At 38.9% G+C, this 19,217-nt stretch overlaps 1 protein-coding gene across 2 annotated transcripts in view; it reads right to left on the bottom strand.

Moving 5' to 3' along the window:
• Nucleotides 1-644: 644 nt before the first annotated feature.
• The window catches only part of LOC148372346 (mannosyl-oligosaccharide 1,2-alpha-mannosidase IA), a 207,291-nt gene continuing 188,718 nt past the window's right edge, over nucleotides 645-19,217 (bottom strand). For both annotated transcript variants that reach the window (XM_088327035.1, XM_088327036.1), the window contains exons 8-12: nucleotides 15,752-15,867; nucleotides 10,293-10,512; nucleotides 8,145-8,317; nucleotides 5,594-5,709; nucleotides 645-2,889 (exon numbers count right to left, since the gene is read on the bottom strand). In XM_088327035.1, coding sequence (XP_088183161.1) covers nucleotides 2,739-2,889; nucleotides 5,594-5,709; nucleotides 8,145-8,317; nucleotides 10,293-10,512; nucleotides 15,752-15,867 — 776 coding nt within the window. In that variant the 3' untranslated portion in view covers nucleotides 645-2,738. The remainder of the gene's footprint in view (nucleotides 2,890-5,593; nucleotides 5,710-8,144; nucleotides 8,318-10,292; nucleotides 10,513-15,751; nucleotides 15,868-19,217) is intronic.

Below are 19,217 nucleotides of genomic sequence, written 5' to 3'. Positions count from 1 at the left end.
GACATTTCTCACACAAGCTTTTATTTTACGGCAGATGGGGCAGTCATGCAGGTTTACCCAAACGCCAGTAATTCGGTGATCGTTGGGCGGTAGACGTAAGGCAGCAGTCTAGCATGGAATGACAGGAAACCAGAGGGCGACGAGATCGATACCAATTGCATAAGCAAATATGGGATGGCGTCGATACCGGACAGGACGGGACGGACAGGATTGATATCAAAACTGGATATCGAAATTAAACAGGACAAACTAGATGGGAACAAAACCTGAGATCGATAATAAACAGGACAAAAATAAATGGGAACAAAACCGGACAGGAAACACAGGCAGGAAACCGGACAGAGTGAAAACTCACACTTTGCGGGGCAGAGGTTCATTGACGGACTAACAAAGGGTGAGTGAGAGCACTGAGCTTAAATAAAAGGGAAGCCAATCTGTCAATGATCCGCAGCTGGTGCCACACGGGCGGGGCCAATCGGGCGCCATGGCAACTATGGCACATCCACACGTCCAAACAAACATATATATATATATATATATATATATATGCTGGTAAAAATATTTTTAAAAACGCGCAAAATCTTCACATTTATTTAAGACAGGAGGCAAACAAAAACAAAACTACTTCTTTTAAAGGTACAAAGTTGCACAGCTCTTTATTTTTTTTATTCAGTATTTGAAAATACTCAACAACCAAAGTTAAAACAAACATTGATAAGTCATCATAGTTCAAATATCCGCAAAAAGTCAACTTTAAATCATAATACTTTTCTTGTCTTTTTTTAAAGTTAGTTTTTCTCCTTTTTCTTACGGAAACACCTGAGGGAAGCAAATCCACTGAAAATCAAATTACCCAAAAGTATGTTTTATTATTATTTATATCTACAGCACTGATAAAGACAACAAAATTCTGTGTTGGTAGGAAAATCTGCACAAAAACAAAAATCAAAAAAAGGAATGGTAAAACCAGAAAGGCCACAACCTGCCCTTGAAAAGCAAAACAATAAAATAAGAGCTTTTTATCCCCCTTGACGATGGTCCCAGAATGCATAAGACACTTTCCTGACATTTTGTTCAAAGGTTTCAGCGAGAAACATGACATCAACATCATATTCTGGAACTTTCACTATTTATTCTTTTCCAGTGTCTAGCGAAAGTCTTTGCCTCCCAAGATCTTTTTGACATATTGCCATAATTCGGGCTTCAAACTTAAGGATAAAACAACCCATAATATTTTCTAAGAACTAACAATATGTGAGACACAGTCATGACAGGAAACCAATTGTATTCAACATTTTAAATCGTGCTATATATATAAAAAAAATGTTAACCCTCTCCAGTTAATATTTCGTACAATCTCCTTTTGCTGCGATCACAGCCAGTCTTTTAGGGTATGTCTCTATATGTTTTGCACATCTTGAAACCAAAATGTTTGCCCTATCTTTCTAACAAAGCAGCTCAAGTTCCTTAAGGTTTGATGGTGATTGTTTGTGCACAGCATTTTAATATATTTCCACAAATCCTCTATAGTGATGTGGTGTGGACATTGGCTTGGCCATTCTAACACCTTTATATTGTTAGTTTTTAACCCTTCCATTGTAGATTTTCTGTCAGTCTGTATCTGGCTTTATCCATCTTCCTATCAACTGTAATGATCTTCCCAGTCCCTGCAGAAGAAAAGCAACCCCAAAACATGATGCTGCCACCCCTATGTATGACAGTAGAGATTGTGTTTTCAGGGTGATGTGCAGTGTTACATTTAAATGTAACCCTTTGCATTCAGACAATAAAATTCAATTTTGGTCTCATTTGACCAGGGCACCTTGTTCTACATGTAATTTTTGTTTCCATGTGGCTTCTTGCAACCACAAAACGGGCCTTTTTGGGGGTTTTGTTTGTTTCAGAAAGCACTTCTAAGCACTCATCCGTAAAGGGAAGAATTATGGAGAGTACAACTAATACTTGTCTTATGCGCTGATTGTCCCGCCTCAGCTGTGTATGCCTGAGATCATCCAATGTGATAATTTGTATACTTTTATACCATATCTGCTTGGTATGTTCTTTAGTCTTCATAATGCTGTCAGATCTTCAGTGTCTGCTTCCACAGACCTTTGATCCATCACAGTGTATGTGCATTTAAACTGAGACTTATTTAATCGTTCAGAAGTCATCAGGGAATTTCTTGGGGTCAGTTGCCTAAGCTGCATTAAGGGGCCAATATTTTTGCAACACCTACTTTTCATTTTTTTCATTGCGAATATAATATGATTTTTTTAATAAATTGGTTCCACTTTACGATGTGTTTCACATGTTAATCTAATAAAATATTTTACGGTTTTTAGGTTTAAGTTTAAACCTGAAATGTGGCAATATGACAAAAAATTCTTAGGGGAGCAATACTTTTGCTAGGCACTGAGTAATTTAGTGCTTTTAACTGCAGGAATGCGGCGAGGAAAAAAGAAAAATCCTTTGGTCAGCGAAGCAAAATCATTCCTCTGAAAAAAGCCTGAAAAACTCAAAGATGGTTTCTCCCACAGAATAGATCTCGGTTTCCTCACAGAGGAAAGAAAAAGTGTCCACGAAAGCTTTGTTTGATTGTCCGCCCGAGGAAAGAAACCCCCAAAAAGTAAAAGGTACAATCACAGCCTGTAAAAAACCTCCACGTCCTTTACTGGAAAGGAACTTGAACGCATCCTTCGGAGCTTCGTGGTCGGACGGATGCAGAAAAATGCGGGCGATCACCCGGTCGCCTTGGTCTGGTCCTGCGAGGCGGTCGAGGGGTCCTGCAGGCAGCTTTTGTGGACCACTGGTAGTGGGTGGGCTTCCGTGTTGAACACCCAGTCCTCCGCGGGGAGAAGATCGTCGTCTGAGAAAAGCAGATATAGATACCTGGGGAAACAATAAACATAAACATTTAGGAACACGTAGGTTTATTATGTTTATGTGTTTATTCCGGAGCCCCTTGTCTGATCTACATTGTTATCGATATAGGGATATATTAAGTCACGCACCAATGTTAATATTTATTTTTTGTTAGTATAATTTTTTATTTTTTTATTTCAGATCAGACATGCCATTGACTACAGAGCAGCGCGTAGAAATCATCTTATTATCTGGTCGTGATGGTGCAATAATAAATAATAATAAATAATAATCGAAACGGCTGTATGGTTTCAGGTTCAACTCGAGGAAGATTGGTGCGTGACTTTGATATGAGTCGTTTGTTTATTCTGGAAATTTAAATTTCTTTCCTCTACCTAAATTAAGTTGAAAACCTATTTAAAACTATATCCTCAGATGTGATTTACTTAGGAAAGCTTTATTTATTTATTTTTTATTAGAATATTAAGTCAAGTCAAGTCATTTTTATTTGTATAGCCTTTAATCGCAAAGAGTCTCAAAGGGCTGCACAGGTTATTGCACAGACTATTATTTCAGACTATTATTACACCAATTACACATTAAGGAAAGAATATGGTAATAATATAGATATGACCTTCATTGAGGATTGTTTTTGTATTTTCCTAATTTAAAAAAATAATTAAGTTAAAAATAGATTATTTAGGAAAGAGTCATTTTTCTTATTTTCCCAGAAAAAAATGTTTAAAATAAAGTAAAAATAATTACAACCTTTATTTATTAAGGAAAAAATATGGTAAAAATATAGAATTGACCTTCATTGAGGATTGTTTTGTATTTTCTTAATTTGATTAAATAATTAAGTTAAAAATAGATTATTTAGGAAACTGTCATTATTTTTTCCTATTTTCCCAAAAAATGGATTTTAAAATATAGTAAAAATAATTACAACATTTATTTATTAGGGAAAAAATATGGTAAAAATATAGATTTGACCTTCATTGAGGATTGTTTTTGTATTTTCTTAATTTCGCGAAATAATTAAGTTAAAAAAAGATTATTTACGAAAGTGTCAATTTTATTACTTATTTTCCCAGAAAATGTATTTTAAAATATAGTAAAAATATTGACAATATTTATTTATTAATTAACAAACATGGTAAAAATATAGATTTGACTTTCTTTGAGGATTGTTTTTGTATTTTTTAAATTTTACTAAATAACTAAGTTAAAAATAGATTATTTAGGAAAGTGTCATTATTTTTTTCGTATTCTCCCAGAAAATGTATTTTAAAATATAGTAAAAATAATTACAATCTTTATTTATTAAGGAAAAAAATATGTTAAAAATATAGATTTGAACTTCAACTTCATTGAGGATTGTTTTTCTATTTTCTTAATTTCATTAAATAATTAAGTCAAAAATAGATTGTTTATTAGGGTCATTATTTTTTCTTATTTTCCCAGAAAATTTCTTTAAAAATATACTAAGAATAATTACAATATTTTTTTCAGGGAAAAATTAAACCTTCGTCATGTTGCTAAAATGTAAATTAAAATATAGTTAAGACACAGGTTATTATATTTCTTATTCAACTTGAGAAATAAATATATTTAACTTCAATCTATTTTGGAAAAAACATTTTTCTTATCTTACTAGATGGTTAAGTTTAAAAATATATGCATTTGAAAATAAGACACATCATATTTATGGGGTACCATTTCGGTAATCTGTCTTTTTTTATGTGTTGTTCTCATTTTATAGGAACAATAAGTTAATAACATATTTACAATATACTGAACCTTTCTCCATTCAGGAAAACTAAAATGTGTTATTACACTAGATAATTATGTTAAAATATATCAAAATAGGGAACAACATTGTGTTCATTCATTTATTCATGTTTCCTATTAAATCATCCATACAAGAAAGCTTATATTTATTTTTATATTCAATTAGAGAATTAGGTTTAGGTTTAAAGTATAGTAAAATATACTAAACGTTGAGCCATTTAAAACGACCTTAATTTTCTTATTTCATTTAATTACACTAGAGAATTACATTAAAAATATATTAAAAGAAGTATAGTAACATTCACAACGTAATATGCTTATTCTGTTTTTAATGTTGAACTTACGATTGCATAAGGTGCCAGTCTGTTATTTTGACTATTATACCTCACTGTTGATCAGGTTGCTTTTCTTTGATACCAACACCTTTAGGGTGGATTCTATTGTTTGTAACCTAGCAGCTTAATCAAGTTAAGTCACTTTTATTTGTACATCCCTTAATCACAAGATGTCTCAAAGGACTGCTCAGGATTACAATCACACGATTGCCTGATCTTAAACCAACATACAGGCAAGGAAAAACTCAAAACCTTCGCATAGAAAGGAGTCAGGAAAGGACCTTTTAAAACAGGTTGAAATTTCTCTTCTGATGGTTGCGTCCTCTCTGGTTCCACTTGCAAGTTAAAAATCCATGTCTTTTCTCCTTATTTTGAATGTCTAGGGTTATATTTTTTATCTATTTATTTTATTCGTATTTTTCTTGAGAATTAAATTGAAATTGTGGTTGAAATATGCCCAAAGAGAAAAGCTCATTTTTCTATTTTTGCTGGATAATTAAGTTTAAAATACATTAAAAAACAATAACAATATTTACAAGAGAATATATGTGTATGTATATAATTTATGCAGTGGAAATATGGTAAGTATTTATTCGTAAACTTACTTGAGCGTCTCAGAGAGGAAAAAGCTCTGCTGCATGTTGTCGTGACTGTCGGTTAATGTATAAACGTCACGAATCCCAGAGAAACCCGACTCCACTCTGCAGTGTTGCTCCAGCGCCTGATAAATGAAAAAACATTAAATTAACTCATTCAGTGCCATAACTTATAAACACATTTTCAGAAGTATTGTCCCTGAGTGCCAAAACATAAAAATATATTTGTGTTTTTGTTTTATTTTAAAAAAACTACGATAAAGGCTTTGGCGCAGCTCATCTAAGAATGGTTTCAGTATGAAAAAGCACCATTAGATGCCAGAAGTGGCTTTTATCGAGAAAAGCCCCCATTTCCTTGAGTTGCTTCCTGTATCCAGCGAATGAGAGTGTAAAGACGATCCATGTGGCGAGTAGGTAGTGAAGCAATATGTGAAAGAAGCGAATGTATGGATAAGTACAGACGGCGCTCCTTTCTTTCTAAAAATATTTCAAAGTTCCTTCGTTATAGTCATGACAGAGAGGGCAGAGAGGGCAGAGAGGGAAGTTGTTTTGTGCACGTCCGCATGCACACATTGGCCTAGTGACCAAAATCATAAAACAGAAACATCTGGCTCTGAGAAGTTCTCGCCAGGTAAATGCATCATACAAGCATAAGTTCAGTGTCCTTTCAGTCATTTTTTTGCAAGCAAAGTGCTTTTGAGTTTTGGAAAGCAATGTTTAGATATTGAAGGTTTATCAAATGCCTAAAAAAAAAAGTTGATTTTCTCGTTCTTTTTTTTTCTAATTTTTGGGGAAACGAGTATGAATAAGAAACTTAGCAATGTTCAACTGTTGTTTACCAAACAATGGTAGAAGCTAGAATGATATGGATGAATGGTAGAATGATATATCCGATGCCAATTTAGCTACTGAACTACATTATCTGTAGGCCTTCAAAATGAGTCAAAATGGCATAAAATTTGTCTTCCCATTCCAGAGAAACATCTGGCATTAAACGAGTCAAATTAACTAAAGAAAAAAGCCACGCCCCCATGTGCCTCGCTTGTAATCGTATTCAAATGACACATACGATATACCTTAAAAACTAAAGCGCGCTCACAAAGGAAGTCTCAAGTGACGCAAACCAGGCCCAATGGGGAGTGTCCGAGCTAGCCGAGTGGATTAGCGTGCACGCTAGCTACAAAGGGATGCCCCGTGCACGCTAATTACCCGAGACCTTGACGTGTTAATGCTCCGTGTTCAACCTTTGTACCGGTTAATTAAAGGCCCGATTGGCGCTTTTGACTAAATTAACGCTAAATCCATCACGCAAACCTTACACTCCGGGTGACAGCTAACGCACATTAATAACAGCGTAGCACGCGCAAGTTTCACCTCGGGCTTTCATCTGCATGATAGCATGGAGTGCTTCTTTGAGGGGGTAATTAGGGATGCTAACGGGATTTAACGAGAAAGGTGAGTAGTTCAGGATAGGTTGGTGTCATGGCGTAATCTTTGATGACTTGATGTTTGGTTTTAGATGTAGTATGCACCTAACTAATTTACTCGACGTCAAATTTACATTTAATCGTAAGAACATTAGCTGACGACATTTCAATTACACCCCGATGTTTATGTTTTACTGTCATTGATATCAACATATCGTGTATTGTGTTCTGCAGTAGATAGAAAACGCTATTATAGGGCCAGGTTAGGGAGGGCTGTGTATATGTGTATGTTGGGTGGGTGTGACTGAAAAGCGTACAAGTCAATGCGGCCACCAAAAAACTGCGAAGCACAGCGACAGCTAGTATTGTAGTGGTTCGTTACATTAAAAAAAAAATGTCAATTTAATCGGACTCTGAAGAGAGTCAGAAAAGGGTCATCGTTTTACAATTTTATTCAAAGAAAGAAAGAAGGGCGGCGACAATGATCCGGTGTTCGCTGGACACGGGAAGCAAGTCGCTTTCGGATTCGGACTGGGATTCGAACACGAAAGTGGATCTTCTGTAGCGAGCGATGGCGGTGTCAGGGACGGAAAAACTGGTCGGTAGCCGGGACTCGGAGGGCAAGGCGTGGTCGGGGTCGGAAACGAGTCCTAGGCCAGAACAGGAAAGTAGATGTAGTCGGGGACAAAAAGGGTCGTAAGCCGGGACGGGAGAGCAGACGTGGTCAGGATCGAAACAGGTGACGGACAGGAGCAAAAACGGGACAGGTGGGAGTCAGGGTCGAAAAAGGCTTGCCTAGTATACACTGAGGTTCGCAGACCGACTGACAACAGGGAACAGACAGGACTGGGTTCAAATAGTGACAGGGAGCCAATCAGAACCTGCGGCGGTTGGCGCCAAATGAGCGGGCACAGGTGATTCAAATCCGTAATCATGACAAGTTTTACAGTGTTTATTATCATTGAGGGGCAAAAAATAATTCGATTATATGACTAATCGTTCCAATAGTCAGTGACTTAGTCGACGAATAAAGTAATCGTCAGTTAAAAGCCTTAATTTCGTCACAGGGTTATTTTGGGGGTGAGGAAAACAGTTTTTTATTTACTTCCTTTTCTTTGTTGTGTGTTATTTACCTCAACCGCCTCCCATCCCCACTCCCTGTACTTGGGGTCATGAGTGAGCCTCCACATGTACATGTAGCTCTCGATGACTTCGGGTCTGAGGATGTAGTATCGGTCGTTGAGACGGGTGGCCGTGGCTTCGGCCCCGCTGTCGAAACGGAATGCTTCGGGGCCCAGTTTGGTGGCTGCAAGGAAAAGTTTGGCATTTGATTACTTAAATCTACCGTTTCATTCACACTTGATAAATTACCTTGTTGTAATAATCATTCAACATGAGCAAACGTCAACAAAATATCACAATATTAAAAAAAAGCATATCATTATGATCTTTATCCATCCATCCATCCATTATCGGCATCGCTTATCCTCAGTAGGGTCGCGGGGGTGCTGGAGCCCATCCCAGCTATCTTCGGGCAGTGGGCAGGGGACACCCTGAACTGGTTGCCAGCCAATCGCAGGGCACACAGGGACAGACAACTCGCTCGCTCACCCACACCTAGGGACAATTTGGACCGGCCAACTCACCTGAATGTGGGAGGAAACAGGAGTACCCGGAGGAAACCCATGCAAGCACGGGGAGAACATACAAACTCCGCACAGGAAGTCCGGTAGCTGGATTTGAACCCATGACCTCAGAACTGTGCTGCACACGCGCTACCCAATACGCCACCGTGCTGCCCCTTTATACATCCATCGACCCATTATCTTCCGCTTATCCGGGGCTCAGACCTCCCTATGTTTATACATTTTTACTTAAAGTTATACTTATATGAAAAAAAACCAAAACATTTTATGTCAAACATGATTTTAGGACCTCTGTTAGGCCCACTTCTAATAGTTATAACCTGGTAATAACAGAGTTACAACATAAAAATAACCGGATAACCTGATAGCCCCTTGTGCTAGTCCTTAACAAAACATAGCTCATAGCTTCAAAAAGGTATGAGATCCCTACTCTGAAGCCTTTAAGCACGGTATAATCACTACACTAACAAGACTATTGAACCAAAGTCTGTTTTTTATCACCGAAGCAAGGGCTAATGGAATAAAAATAAAAATTGAAAAACTATTTAAAAAAGTAAGCAAATCAAGGGCGATGGAAAGGTAAGCAAACCTCGTATTTATCCTAATACGTCCGTCTCAAATGCAAGGATAAAGACAATGTTTGGTTTTTAAACGGCTTCTATAAACGTTTCACAACGTTGAGTTTCTCGCTCTCAAAAGCGATCTCGGGCTTTTTTCTTTCAGTCAACGCTCAAGCGCCCTTGAATTATTCCGCTTTATTCAATACATGCCAAGGACGCCCACCTTAGCGAAGATCACTTAAGTTGGCTTTAAAGCGGGATTGTGTTTGTCTTCGTAAACCAGAAATTTACAATGCCCTGCAAAAGTATTTCCACCCCCAAGACATTTTTGACGCATTTCAGGCATCAAACTTGTAAAAAACCTCAAAATATTTTCTAAGAATCCACAACATGTGTGAAGCAATCGTGAAAATGAATCAAATTTATTCAACAGCTTATGTTTCGCTAACAAATAAAACATTGAAAAGTTGCAAAAATATTGTCCCCTTGAGTTAATAGTTTGTATTACCTCCTTTTGCTGCAATCAGACGTCTTCTTTGTGTAGGTCATTATAAGTTTTTTACATCTTGAAACAGAAATATTTGCCCATTCTTCCTTACAAAACAGCTCGAGTTCTTTAATGTTTGATGGTGATTATTTGTGCACAGCATTTTCAGATTTTTCCAAAAATGCTCTACAACATTGGGATCCGGACTTTGGCTTGTCCATTCTACAACATGTAGTGGTTAGTGGTTAACAATTCCATTGTAAAATTTGCTTTGTGTTTGTAGTCATCGTTTTGGTGGGTGACCCTGTGACCTGTTCTCAGGTCCCTTGCAGACTCATACAAAATTTCCCCCGGAATTGCCCTTTATTTGTCTTCATCTGTATTCCCATCAACTCTACTTAACTTTCAAGTCCCTAATGAAGAAAATAAACACCAGAGCATGATGCTGCCGCCGCCATGTTTGACAGTGGGGAACATGTTTTCAGAATCTTGTGCATTGTTACTCTTACACCAAACGTAACACTTTGCACTCAGCCCAATTGGCTACTTTTACTAGAAGTTTGAGAATCAACGTCGATCTGGTCATACCTGAGCGATCGTAGCTCTCGTGGCAAGTGTGCGTGATCTCGGCTGCCAAATCCAGGTAGTGCTGCCGTTTTTCAGGGGCCCCGTCATCGGCCCCGATGCCGATCATGCCCCCGGAGAAGCAGGCCAGGTGGCCCATCTTGTGGTCCAGGATGCCCCCCCGCCACTCCGCCATGTAGGTCAGGCCCCCGGGCGACTTCTGGACCAGGTTACTTTCGATGGCCTGCCAGACGACAAAGCGCACTCGATTAGCTCATCGCGACTGGTCAAAAAATATATCCTTTGTAAAATTATATAAAAGAAGAAAATCAGGACTGGGCAATAACTTGAATTCATGCATTCGATTGATTATTGTTATTGTTAAATTGCGGAAAAGTGTCGAACCATTTTTGCTCCTACTTAAAGCTGACTTTTCAAACAATAGCAGATAATGATCAAATTTTGGCATTCAATTCACTAGCTTTTGAATTCAAAAATCCATTTTAGCCAAACTGCTTTAGACTGCTTTAGATGGCAAATATTAATTTAAGGTAGGCAGACAGACACATTTATCGACATAAAAGATTTATTTTAGCTGGGCTGCGAACGATGGCTTTAGATCTTTTCAAAATCGGTTGCCATAGACTGCTTTAGATGTGAAGATAGATTTTAGGTAAGCTGCCATAAAGGGATTTAGACAACAAAGATCCATTTTAACTAGCCTGCTGTTGATGGTTATGGACAACACAGATCAATTTTAGCTAGACTGCCATAGATTTCTTTAGAAATAAAAGATCCATTTTAGCTAGGCTGCTGTGGATGGTTTTAGACGCCAAAGATGCATTTTAACTAAGCTGCCTTAGGGGCCGGTCACACAGCCGTTTGCGGCTGAATCACGGCTAAAATGTTGCGTTTTTTTTTTGCCCGTGGTTGCCCGCGATGGAAAATGCGCAAAATTGGCCAACCCGCTGTTCATCGGTGGTATGCCCGCAAAACAGACGCCGGCGACTGTTCCGCTTCCTCATCGCGTCATTTCTGCGTCATTTTCTCGTGTGGACCACGGGTATAAAAGCTCCCGAGCCGGTGTTGTGCCCAAATCCGACTCCTATGCAAATGCAAGACGAAGTGGTTTTGGTTAAATGTTCGCCATTACATTCCCTAAAAGTGAGATAAAACGAGGTAAAAGTGGTTGTAGTAGCGAGGGGATGCAAATCTCGGCAGGGAAGCATTTCTCGGATAACACCGGGCTGTAGAAATCATAACCGCTCAAGACACAGTCCCGTGAAGATCAAGATTTCAAGCTATGGCATCATTTTTATTTTATTATCTTGAAAAGAAATGTCAAGAAATAAAAATGGATTAAGACGAGGTCACTACGCTGACGGGGATCCATGTTCACCCCCTTGACGTCTCGAGCACAACTGACGTGTGCTCGGCAAATCGCGCTGTATATACGCGGAGAAAGGCGTTTGACTGTCACACGCGTAACACGCTAATTTCACGTAATAACACCGCGATACAGGCGCAGAACATGCTATTACCATGCTCCACCCACGATTACCCGCTGAAATTTCCCGTCCTACCCATGTGTAACCACGCCCTGGCCGCGGCCAGAGCACGTCGTTCCGCGTCATTTCCGCGTCATTACCTCGTGTTGACCACGTGTGCGGCACGCGGTTTAACACGTGCTCAAAGTTTTGAGCAGCTCAAAACTTTTTCGCGCGGCCTACCGCGTGTGAATTTCCGACCGCGAGTAAAGCACTGCTGTATCTCGTCTATATGGCGGTCTCTAAACGTCCAACAGCGCCCAACAGTGTCTGCTTCACGGCCAGAAATGTCTGGCCGTGGTTCAGCCTCGATACGCTCGTGAAAGGCTGTGTATCCGCGCTCTGAAGAATTGAGCAGCGCAAAACTATTTCGCGCCGCCACCCGCGCGCGAATACCGCTGTATCTCGTCTGTATGGAGATCTCAAAGCGTCCAATAGCGTCCGCCTCACAGGCAGAAATTTCTGGCCGTGATTCAGCCGCAAATGTCTGTGTGACCGGCCCCTTATACAGCAATACACCTCAAAGATACTTCTTTAGTCAGGGTGCCATCGACGGCTTTAAACTTCGAATACCAATTTTGGCTACGCCGCCATGGATGGCTTTAGCAGTCAAAGATACAATCTAGCTAGGCTGCCATATAAAGTTACATGTGTCAAAGACAGGAGGCTATTGACGGCTTTAAGCGTCAAAGATCCATTTGAACTAGGCTGTCTTAGAAAAGAATGAAATGTTTTGTTTTGGTTCCTATTCTTTTCTTAATTAAAAATGTCAGAACAGCTAGTGAAATCCCTTGCTACTTAGCGCTTTCTACTTTGCTGGCGAGGTGCATCGTGTCTGTCCTTCTCAACGTTTCTTCATTTTCCTCATGTTGAGTTTTTTTGAGTTTTTCCCTGCCCTCATGTTGGTTCCAGAGCAGGGGATGGTGTAATAATAGTCTGAAAAATAGTCTGTGTAATATAGTCTGTATAATAACCTGTAAAGCCCTTTGAGACTCTTTGTGATTAAGGGCTATACAAATAAAAATGACTTGACTTGACTTAGATTGCTTTATATGTCAAAGATTAATTTTAGCCAAGCTGCCATATACAGCAGCAGTTCTCAAATATATTTTTTCTAGTTGGCACATACAGCTTTAAAAATCAAAGATAAATGATAGCTAGGCTGCCATTGAAGGCTTTAGTTGTCGTATATGCACCTACGATGAAAATTTCAGACCCCTCCATGATTTTTAAGTGGGAGAAATAGCAAAATAGCAGGGTGTTCAAATACTTATTTTCTTCACTGTACATACACATTACATATGTGTGTATATATATATATGAAATGAAATGAAATGATCTGCGTTTATATAGCGCTTTTCAAGTCAAGACTTCCCAAAGCGCTTTACAGTGTGCTTCACATTTCCCAATAGCGGCCGTGCAGCCATGTAAGGCGCTAACCTGTTTATTGGGGGTATTAGGGGTTCAGTGTCTTGCCCAAGGACACTTCGACATGTAACACAGAGGAGCCGGGATTCGAACTGCGATCTCTTGATCCCAAGACGAGCGCTCTACCTCCTGAGCCACTTCCGCCTATATATATTGTGTATAGATATTGTGACTTGTTAAATATTAGCACAAGTTAAAGGCTGCCAATTCTAAAACAAGCACAATCCCAACTGCCGCAAGAAAACAAGAGCATATGCAGCAACCCATTCTCAATAATATTCTAAAAGCTAATCAGGGAATAGCATAATTGGGGGAAAATGCGAACTTGTTCCGCATGCGCTTTTAATTAGAGCTGTACTTTAATTTAAATGTCACGGCTAACGAGTTGCGCTGCGATGTGCACCCTCGATAAGATTGCCATAAAAACACACATTTTATCATTCTTCTTCTTATTATTTTACTTGATCTGATAGCAAACACACTCGACCTGAGCTGTATAAATCGCGCACAGCGGGGCGATTGCAATTAGCTTAGCTTGACCCTCGTTTTCAATGGCTGTTTACGTCGTGTTTTTTCTCATAGTTGCAGCCTGAGCGAACGTGCTCATCTGCAGCATAATTTCTAAGTTTTATTTTCAACGTAATCGTTTTTCGGTCTATTTCGCCCTAGTGACCAATCCGGAGAGTTTTGCCGGCAATCGTAACGACCGCGATGGATGCAGCTACATGCTCGTTAAAATCAGAGAAATAAATACGTAGCATGGAGTATAGATTAAGTTCCATGGTAATGTGAGTATGGGTTAACGAGTTTTTGTTTTTCTGCCGTTTTCGTCCCCCAGTGACAAATCCAAAGAGTTTTTCTGACAATCGTTTCATTTATCGACAGCCATCAATTTAGCTACATGCTCCTTAAAAACAGAGAAATAAATACATAGTGTATAATGTACAGTATAAATTAAGTTATGTGGTAATGTGATTATGGCATAAAACGTTTTATTTTGGTTCCTATTCTTTTCTTAATTAAAAATGTCAGAACTAACAGCTAGTGAAATCCCTTGCTACTCAGTGCTTTCTACTTTGCTGGAGAGGTGCATCGTGGGTTAAAAAGTATTCCACGATCCATCATCCCCGAACGGGTATTGCTGCCAGGGAGAGTGAAGATAATTTTTGTCAGGCCTGGCTGTTCTTTTTCGCTGTTTTGTTCATCAAAAAGTATACTGCACTTGTGCGGCCAGGATCCATTATCCTCAAATGCATATTAATACAAGCAGAGGCTGGCATAGTGTATTTTTGTTGGGCCTGGTAGGTCTTTTTTGCCATTCTGACCAACAAAAAGTGAACTGTACTCATGCAGCGGCAATCCGTTATCCCCATGTTCATATTGCTACGAGCTTGGACTAGCAGAGCCCACTTTAGTCGAGACTAGCAAAAAGGTTTTTGTGTTTATTGTATTCCCACCTAAAATTAACTGCGCTCATGGGGCCGCAATTCATTATCCCCGATCTCATATTGCTGCGAGTAAGAGCAGGCATTAACATATTTTTGTTGAACCGGGCAGCTCGTTCTTGCCCTTTTGTCAACCTAACAATAAACTACACTTGTGTGGCCTTGATCAATTATCCCTCATTGCATATTGTTGCAAAAGGCCCCCGGCAGTACACTTTCTTTGTCTGGACTGATGGTTCTTTTTTGCTATTTGGTCCACTAAAAAAACGGCAATTGTTTAGCCTTGATTCATTATCACGAATCACATTGTTGATCGCGCTGATCTACTGCGATTACGGACTGGCATAGCGAACTTTTGTTGAACCTGCCAGCTCTTTTATTTTGTTATTACTGAATTTTTGCCAAAAAGAAATTGCACCCGTCCGTACAATACCATATGCCCAATCACAACTATATATTGCTGTGAGCGCTGACCGGCAGAAGGCACTTTTTTGAGAGGCATGGCATTCTATCCCACCTAAAATGTAAAAAAATGGTTTTGGCCGCGATGCATTATCCCCGTTTCTCAATTGCTGAGGGGAAAGGTTAGCCTTAGGGATAAACCTTACCCTAAGACATTTAATTAGGCAATGAATTGCCCCCAAAAATAACTGACTGATGGTTCAAACGTAAAAATAACTGTTTGTCCCTATGACCTCTGCAGAAAAATACCATTAATGGCTTCCCAAGACTTTTTGTGGGTCTCCAAATGCATTGCACCCTCTAAAAAAATCTGTCAAGTGCAACTCAACTAATTGACATGCCTGATTAAATAGAAACGTGCATATAACTGAGAGCAAACACGAGCCAAGCGAAGTTAATGAGTTTTTTTCCCTTTTTTTAATTGAAACATGCTTCATGAAGCCTACTGGCATAAGGAAGAAATGGGGGAGTCCTTAAATCTGAGGCGGACCCTCGCTCAAGCTTGCATGTTATTCATGAATATTGGTCACACCGCCGATTACAACATGAAAGATCGTCTTTTTTTAATTAGACTGTGCGTTGGAGCAGATGGAGCTTGTACCTCCAGAGCGTTGTAGTACATGTTCTTGGCATCCTCGTCCGTCTTGTCTGACATCAGGTACGATTTGATGAGGTACTCGTAGAAACTGTCCCCGAGACCGCCGATGGAGACGTGATCTGCGAGGGAAACGTACCAGAAAAAATCTTCAAGCAGTTCTTATATTCAAAATTTAAGATAGTCTTCATCGTCTTATACATTAACATGCAAATACATTTTTTCTCTGCAGCCCTGGTGTTTATAAAATATAAAAATATGTTGCAATCGAGGACACAATAAAAAGCAATCACATATGTAAAGATCAAAATTAGTGAACAACCTATTAAAAAACATATAGTAACTTTGAAATAAGACCATCTTTACTGTTCCACAGTTAAATTCAATTTTATTGTGTCAGTACTGCAACCCTTTTTTCACAAAATGACTGAAAGCATTTCATTAAAACATAGATATGTTTTCGAAAAAGCACTGATCAAAATTAGAGAACACACTAATCTAATTTAGAGAACAACAATGACTTTGCCATGGAAAATTTTCTTTTGAAGGTTATAACAGTCAGCAATTAGTAACCAGTGTACAGGCATCTGCTGCAGCCCACAGAATAGCACTAGTCTCACACTGCCCTGATATGATTTTGGTTCATTCTTCTTCCAGCCCTCTCTACAGTTCGGTGATTGTAGTGGGTTTCTTTACCATGACGTTCTCACTAAAAATTATCCCGAGGTTCGCTATTGGGTTGGAATCAGGATTCTTGGGAGGCCATGTCATTCATTCAATCTTTTCACCTTTAAGCAAATTCTTTACCCGTTTTGCTGTGTCACATATGGCATTGTCCTGCATGAATACTGCAGGCTGATTGGGTGATGAATGCAAGTAAGGAACCATATGCTGTAAAGAAGGTTCTGATACATTTCCTTTCACTCGGCTATGTAGCTGTACAAGAGGCCCAACTACTGCCTGATACCATAACTAACTAACTAACATTTTTACACACTTTGGGTTTAGTCTTTCTCCAATGTGTTGCCGAACATAATGCTTTCCAGCAGACCCAAATTAATTTATTTGGCTTTCATCACTAAAGTGAACTCTAGACCAGTACTTCTGTGTCCACACAATATGCTCTTCAGCATAGCTAAGTCTAACTTTTTTCGCTAATAAGATGTTTGGTCACTGCAGTGTGGGCCTTCAGTCCAAATGCTCTTAAGCGGCAAGACACTGTATGGAGAGACATGGAGGGATCATGTTCTGCACTCAACTGGCGAGCAATTCCAGTTGATGTGTGAGAACGATTATCCATTGACATCCTCCGCAGTGACCTGTCCTCTCTTGCATTTGTCTTCTGTGGAGGACCAGCCTTCTATGGCGACTTGAATGAGTCTGTGACAATTCAATATTCTCAAAATCACAGATTTGGAACGATCAACGTGTCTTGCTGTGGTTGATGGACAAATTTGAACAAATTGCTGCCGGATGCTTTCATTCACTTTAGAAGGGCCTACCATCTTGCAAACGTCTGTACATCTGGCAGTTAGAATGCCAGTTAAATAAAGGGTTAAAAGACAATACAGAAATGTATTGCTAGATTAGCACCATTTAGTGGGAGGCACCAGAAAGTGTTTTCTAACTTTGATCAGTGCATTTTTGGCAAAATACAGTTTCTAGTTGAAATGCATGGTATAAACACAGAACAATGTCCTTTGAATTGTTGAGCAGTGAATTATACTTTTTTTTACAAGTTGGTTACTAATTCTGATCTCCAGTTATGTGTAAAAGAAACACTACAAGCAAACACTACAAAAGATAATGATAATAATAATAATAATAATAATAATGATAATAAATCAATCAAAGTAAAGTCTAAACATTAAATCTGCCAATCTGTAAAATGATATGTTCTTGTAGAATATATATTTTCCATTCTTATATTAAACTAGCCCACCAAATGTCATTCTTTTCTTTGTTCTGATCCGAGAAATGAGATTGTCTTTTTCTAAGAGTCTTTTTCATCTCCTTTGAAGCCTGATGGGTAATGTAAGAACTTTTTTGTATTTTTATACAGGGTTTGTATTGGTGCTTGGAATCCTTGTAAATGCTTGAATGTTATTGTTGTGCTTTCAATGATTGAATATTCCTTGAATTTTGCGTGAAGTGCTTGTGGATGTTTGACATTGTTGCCATGTTTCTTAACACGTCTACTTAAAAGTAACGCCTACATTGCTCTTAAGAGGCTTTGCTTTGACATCTCATTCCTTCCTTATGGCATTGTTTTTTGAAGTGTCGTTGCCCCCTACTGGTCGCGCCCAAGAGGAGAGGTGCATCCCACACCCAAGCAAAGTGCTATGAAATGTGTATTAATGCAAGATTATGTAGCAATTATGGACATTTATTTTAGAGCATGCAAAAAATAAGGTAAGCATTTACCAGTGGTAAAAAAATATAATGGGAAGTACTTCCTGCAACTGAAAATGTAAGCTACATATCATTTTTGCCCAACACATAGAAGATGGGGAGAGATTTGTCTAAAAACATCTACACATGTATTGTTAAGATTCACAAAATATTTGCGATTTCCTGAAGGTCTTAACATCGGAAATCTTGATAAATGCACACACAAGATTAAAAGTCCCAAGAGCCAAGAAGAGATTTGCAGGTTAGAGAGCATTCTCCCATTGGGGCACGGTGCTGTGGAATGCTCTTCCCCCCCGAGATTCGATCAGCAACCTCAGTGGAACTGTTAACATCTAAGCTTAAAACACACTTCTATTCTATATCTTATGAATGGCCTATATTTCACGTTGACAATATCTGTGTATTATTTGTTATTGCAACATCCGTTGCAGCCTGGTTATCGTGGAAGGGGGATGACCTCATGTGCGGTCCCTTCTCAAGGTTTCTTCATATACCTCATGTTGATGTTTTGAGTTTTTCCTTTTCCTCATGTTGGTTTTAGATCAGGGATGGTGTAATAATAGTCTGCAGTTTGCAATAATCTGTGATACGTGCAGCCCTTTGAAACTTCTTGTGATTAAGAACAAATAAACATACGTATGAAAATCACAGATATATTTGTGGCTCTGCAAAAACACGATTCTCACCAATTCTTATTCTTTTAATGGTCCTGGAAAGAATTGGAAAATTCGCTTGGAAAGTCCTAAAAAAGTTTTTGAATTTGGCCGTGAAAAAGGTGCACAAACTCTGTTCTATACCCAGTTCTTTGGTAATCATCACATTTCCCCGCTCAGCGTTCAAAAGCACCACTTTATTTCGTGACATCACAAACAAACTTTTTCGTCGAGCAGATTCTTTGTGTGCGTTTTCTTGCACCATCCGTCAATCGCTCGGATTATTAAAACTCCGACTGCAAAGCCTCTCGCCTCTTATTGAAATGATAATGAATTCAATTACTTTGGAAAATTGGATCCTTTCCGATTTAACAGAAAAGGCGTGAAAACGATCAGGGTGGCGGGTT

The sequence above is a fragment of the Urocampus carinirostris genome, chromosome 2, assembly GCF_059441175.1.
Source record: "Urocampus carinirostris isolate Australia breed hairy pipefish chromosome 2, RoL_Ucar_1.0, whole genome shotgun sequence".
Taxonomy (NCBI): domain Eukaryota; kingdom Metazoa; phylum Chordata; class Actinopteri; order Syngnathiformes; family Syngnathidae; genus Urocampus; species Urocampus carinirostris.
The sequence above is the reverse complement of the archived record's forward strand: the minus strand, read 5'-3'. Positions and strand labels throughout refer to the sequence as shown.